Source organism: Mauremys reevesii, linkage group 1 (assembly GCF_016161935.1).
Source record: "Mauremys reevesii isolate NIE-2019 linkage group 1, ASM1616193v1, whole genome shotgun sequence".
Taxonomy (NCBI): domain Eukaryota; kingdom Metazoa; phylum Chordata; order Testudines; family Geoemydidae; genus Mauremys; species Mauremys reevesii.
In genome coordinates, this window is record NC_052623.1 from 273,935,312 (window position 1) to 273,939,597 (window position 4,286).

The 4,286-nt window shown below is 45.0% G+C and overlaps 2 protein-coding genes across 2 annotated transcripts; one reads left to right on the forward strand and one right to left on the reverse strand.

Annotated features, from left to right (window-relative positions):
* Positions 1 to 216: 216 nt before the first annotated feature.
* On the forward strand, positions 217 to 837 carry LOC120374159 (histone H4). Its single transcript, XM_039493478.1, has one exon. It carries the CDS (start codon positions 348 to 350, stop codon positions 657 to 659), a length of 312 nt encoding a protein of 103 aa, XP_039349412.1. The 5' UTR covers positions 217 to 347; the 3' UTR covers positions 660 to 837.
* Positions 838 to 1,818: 981 nt separating this feature from the next.
* LOC120374154 (histone H4) lies at positions 1,819 to 2,158 on the reverse strand. The gene has a single exon (XM_039493466.1). The coding sequence runs from the start codon at positions 2,156 to 2,158 to the stop codon at positions 1,847 to 1,849; it is 312 nt and encodes a 103-aa protein (XP_039349400.1). The 3' UTR covers positions 1,819 to 1,846.
* Between the last annotated feature and the right edge of the window lie 2,128 nt (positions 2,159 to 4,286).

Genomic DNA, 4,286 nt, shown 5'->3' on the forward strand with positions numbered 1-4,286 from the left:
GGACGTTGAAAGCGGCGGCTGGTTTAAGCACGGGACACGGGGGACTCCACTAGAAGCCCCGGAGGTAGGGCTTGCTAATGAGTCTCCGCATCCCAACTGTGTGCGCGGCAGGGTTATAGGAATCCGGGGTCGGGAGGCTCCGTCTTGATTTTCCTAGAAAGCCTTGGGGAGTGTAACTCCCGCAGGGAACAGACAGCGGCGGGTCGGGGTGGGGGAGGGGGTGAGAGGCGGGCTAAGAGAGCCCCCCTTTTCTTTTCAGTTCTCAATCAGGTCGCCACGCTGACAATATACCGAGACTTCATGCCTCGTTTTGGGAGTCGGTCGGTTGTGTGTGATTTGATTTCGCCATGTCTGGTCGCGGTAAGGGTGGTAAAGGCTTGGGGAAGGGGGGCGCCAAGCGCCATCGTAAAGTGCTCCGGGATAACATCCAAGGTATTACCAAGCCAGCGATCCGTCGCTTGGCTCGACGCGGGGGGGTGAAGCGTATTTCGGGCTTGATCTACGAAGAGACCCGGGGAGTGCTGAAGGTGTTCTTGGAGAACGTGATCCGCGATGCTGTCACTTACACTGAACATGCCAAGCGAAAGACTGTAACGGCTATGGATGTGGTTTATGCCCTGAAGCGCCAGGGCCGCACGCTCTATGGTTTTGGCGGCTAAACGGGTCACTAAAGTCAACAGGATAACACAAAGGCTCTTTTAAGAGCCACCCACACTTTCACAATAAGAGCTGTGATTCTTGTGTTCTCAGGCTGTGATGTGGAAACTTAGCATAGAAAACTATACTTAACATATTTATACTAAATATGTATGGATGTAAGCGATAATTAATGATTTGGTTAAAGTAGCATGTGTTTTTCAGCAGTAAAATTAGTGGTGGCTTCCTTGAATGATAGTATCTATTAGAGAAAAAAATAAACGATTTAGTGAAAATGAGTGGCTACCTTTCAGTTGTAGGTATTAATTTCTGCATTAAGAGCATTTATTTGGAGCTAGTAGACCTAGTGACAGCTTTTGTGCCTTCAGATACAGCGTATTTGTCTATCTCCCCTGTAGATGCGTCTCTGGCAGTGTGCTCAAAAATGTAATTTACAAAAGAGTTCATTCATATGGCCTTGGAAAAGATACCAGTGTCATAGAATCATAGAATATGAGGGTTGGAAGGGACCTCAGGAGGTCATATACTCCACCCCCCCCCTCCCCCTGCTCAAAACAGAACCTAATCCTCAACTGAATCATCCCAGCCAGGGTTTTGTCAAGACGGGCTTTAAAAACCTCTTAAGGAGTGTCAAGGCGAATTTGCTTCAGCACTTTGTAACGATAGATTGAATAACTTTCCTTCTTGGTCTTCCTACGTTTTTTGTCACTAAATCTAACACTAGCTATTAGAAGGTCTAATTAAATTAAATAAGAAAAATATTTGTATCCATAACCAAAAGCTCTTTTCAGACCTACTTTTCTTTTTATGAGTTATGTATTCTTTTTACCTTTTTTTTAAATAAGTTGCAAAAAAGTAACAATGTAGCGAGCTATTGGGCTTAAAAACCCAAATTTCACTAATGTTGTCCTTTGCAATCTGTTAAACATATTGACATCAAGTTGTAAGATTTTTTAAAAATATATATTTGAATGTACAAGCATTTTTACACTATTTTAAATTCCTAGTTTATCTGTACCGTAGAGATCTTCGCATTTAAAACAGGACGTGGGTATAAGAGCCTTAAGACCTAAAAAAAAAACAACAACCCTAAGGTCCCATATTATGAAAATAATTCAACTCTTATTGTGAAAGTGTGGGTGGCTCTTAAAAGAGCCTTTGTGTTATCCTGTTGACTTTAGTGACCCGTTTAGCCGCCAAAACCATAGAGCGTGCGGCCCTGGCGCTTCAGGGCATAAACCACATCCATAGCCGTTACCGTCTTTCGCTTGGCATGTTCAGTGTAAGTGACAGCATCGCGGATCACGTTCTCCAAGAACACCTTCAGCACTCCCCGGGTCTCTTCGTAGATCAAGCCCGAAATACGCTTCACCCCCCCGCGTCGAGCCAAGCGACGGATCGCTGGCTTGGTAATACCTTGGATGTTATCCCGGAGCACTTTACGATGGCGCTTGGCGCCCCCCTTCCCCAAGCCTTTACCACCCTTACCGCGACCAGACATAGCGAAATCAAATCACACACAACCGACCGACTCCCAAAACGAGGCATGAAGTCTCGGTATATTGTCAGCGTGGCGACCTGATTGAGAACTGAAAAGAAAAGGGGGGCTCTCTTAGCCCGCCTCTCCCCCACCCCGACCCGCCGCTGTCTGTTCCCTGCGGGAGTTACACTCCCCAAGGCTTTCTAGGAAAATCAAGACGGAGCCTCCCGTCCCCGGATTCCTATAACCCTGCCGCGCACACAGTTGGGATGCGGAGACTCATTAGCAAGCCCTATCTCCGGGGCTTCTAGTGGAGTCCCCCGTGTCCCGTGCTTAAACCAGCCGCCGCTTTCAACGTCCGTGGCGGCTCGGGTCGCTGCCCTTCTGGTGCGTCTGCCGAGCGAGGGGCGCGCGTCTGCGGCTGTTTTGGGTTGGAAATGCTCCTCTCTGGGTTTCAAGGATTTGGGGGCTGCGGCAAAATCTGACCAATCAGATTTCCTGACACATCCCTGCTCTCCTTGGCCCGTCTCTACCGTTCGCCGCCATTTTCTACAGCTCGAGTAAGAGCGTGAGGGGGGCGGGGGGCTGCTCTGCGAGCCGGACAATGCGGCAAAGAGGCCGCGGGGCCCGGTGCTGCTCTTCTTCCTTCATTTCACTCTGGTTGACATTTCTGCTTTGGTTGTTTATTTGTGACATTGTGAGCATGGCTGTGAATCGCTGCAAGCTCGATCGCTCGGGAAACCACAAATTTGTTTCTGAGCCTTGAACATCCCTCCCCATAAAGCAGGAGACGCGAGAGAGATTAGTTAGTTGGTACCCATTACTCAGGGCAGCCGCGAAGCTCCTCTGCTCCTGTCTCTTTCTGACAAGTCTTTCAATGGTTCCCAGCTGTCCCCCAGGTTTTGTGGTTTTTTTGTTGGTGGTGGTTTGTTTTTTAATTGATGAGCTGAAACAACTCCTGTTCTTTTTGTGGATACAGGCTAACAGGGCTGCTACTATGAAACCTGAAACAAATATGTTACAGTAGTAAAGGTTGAGTATCTGTACTTATTGACAGGACTACAGAACACCAATATTTCTGCCATCATTCAGAATATTATCATTTTCTATCGCAGACAAAGTATCAGAGGGGTAGCTGTGTTAGTCTGTATCAACAAAAACAACAAGTCCGGTGGCATCTTAAAGACTAACAGATTTATTTGGGCATAAGCTTTCATGAGTAAAATACCTTTTCATCAGATGCATGGACAAACAAGTTTTTGATTTCACAGGAGCCAGACCCAGAGAACTGTGCTAGGTGCATTGAAGAAATGGCAAGTGTCAGTGCTGGGGGAGGAGGCGGGGGGGAGATGAGAGGAGGAGTGAAGGAGGAAGTCGCTGTGTGTTGGCTCAAGACTCATGTTACTAGAATTAATAATAATGCTTAATAATCAAAAGGATAGTTCCAGAGTTAGCTCTTCACTGAACACTTATCAAGTGAAACAGGAGTGTTTATTCTGTAATCCCTGGGTATTGGCAACAATAAATTTAGACCATTATTCACAATTCCTTCCCTGGCTCAACACAGAACCTTTCAATCTAAACATCTGTACATAGGTCTGCTGGACAGAGATAATATTTCACTGTTAGGTACATATCAGGTTGGTCACCTTAGATTCATATAATGCATAGAAGTATGATAGTGCATAACCATATTAACAACATTTCACACATATACAGTACTTTTTAGATGGTTGCAAACTTTTGCTAATTTATTTTGGCAAAATGGCTGTGAGATCAGTAGACAAACAGGACTGTCCCATCTAACAGAGGGGAAACTGAAATAAGAGAAGGGAGTTTTTAATTCAAGGCCAAAGGAGAAAGAATCACGTTCAGATCAGGAGTAGAACTAGTGAGACTTTTTTTTTTCTGTCTCTTCCAAAACAGAATTTAATTTGGTGCCATAAGAATGTTCATTTTTCATACTTTGTCCAATTTTCATACATTTGGTCAACATATTGTTTAGTAGAAAAAATGTCATCTTTCCCATAAAGTATTCTCATGTTCACTAACTAATCTTTTAACAACTAAACAGTTTCTTCATTTTCTTATGATTAATACATGATCATAGTTGCTTATTACTAGGCACTACAAGGCTGTTTAAAATATT

Coding starts and splice junctions, on each gene's coding strand:
- LOC120374154 (XM_039493466.1), bottom strand. CDS start 2,158: ATGTCTGGTCGCGGTAAGGGTGGTAAAGGCTTGGGGAAGGGGGGCGCC.
- LOC120374159 (XM_039493478.1), top strand. CDS start 348: ATGTCTGGTCGCGGTAAGGGTGGTAAAGGCTTGGGGAAGGGGGGCGCC.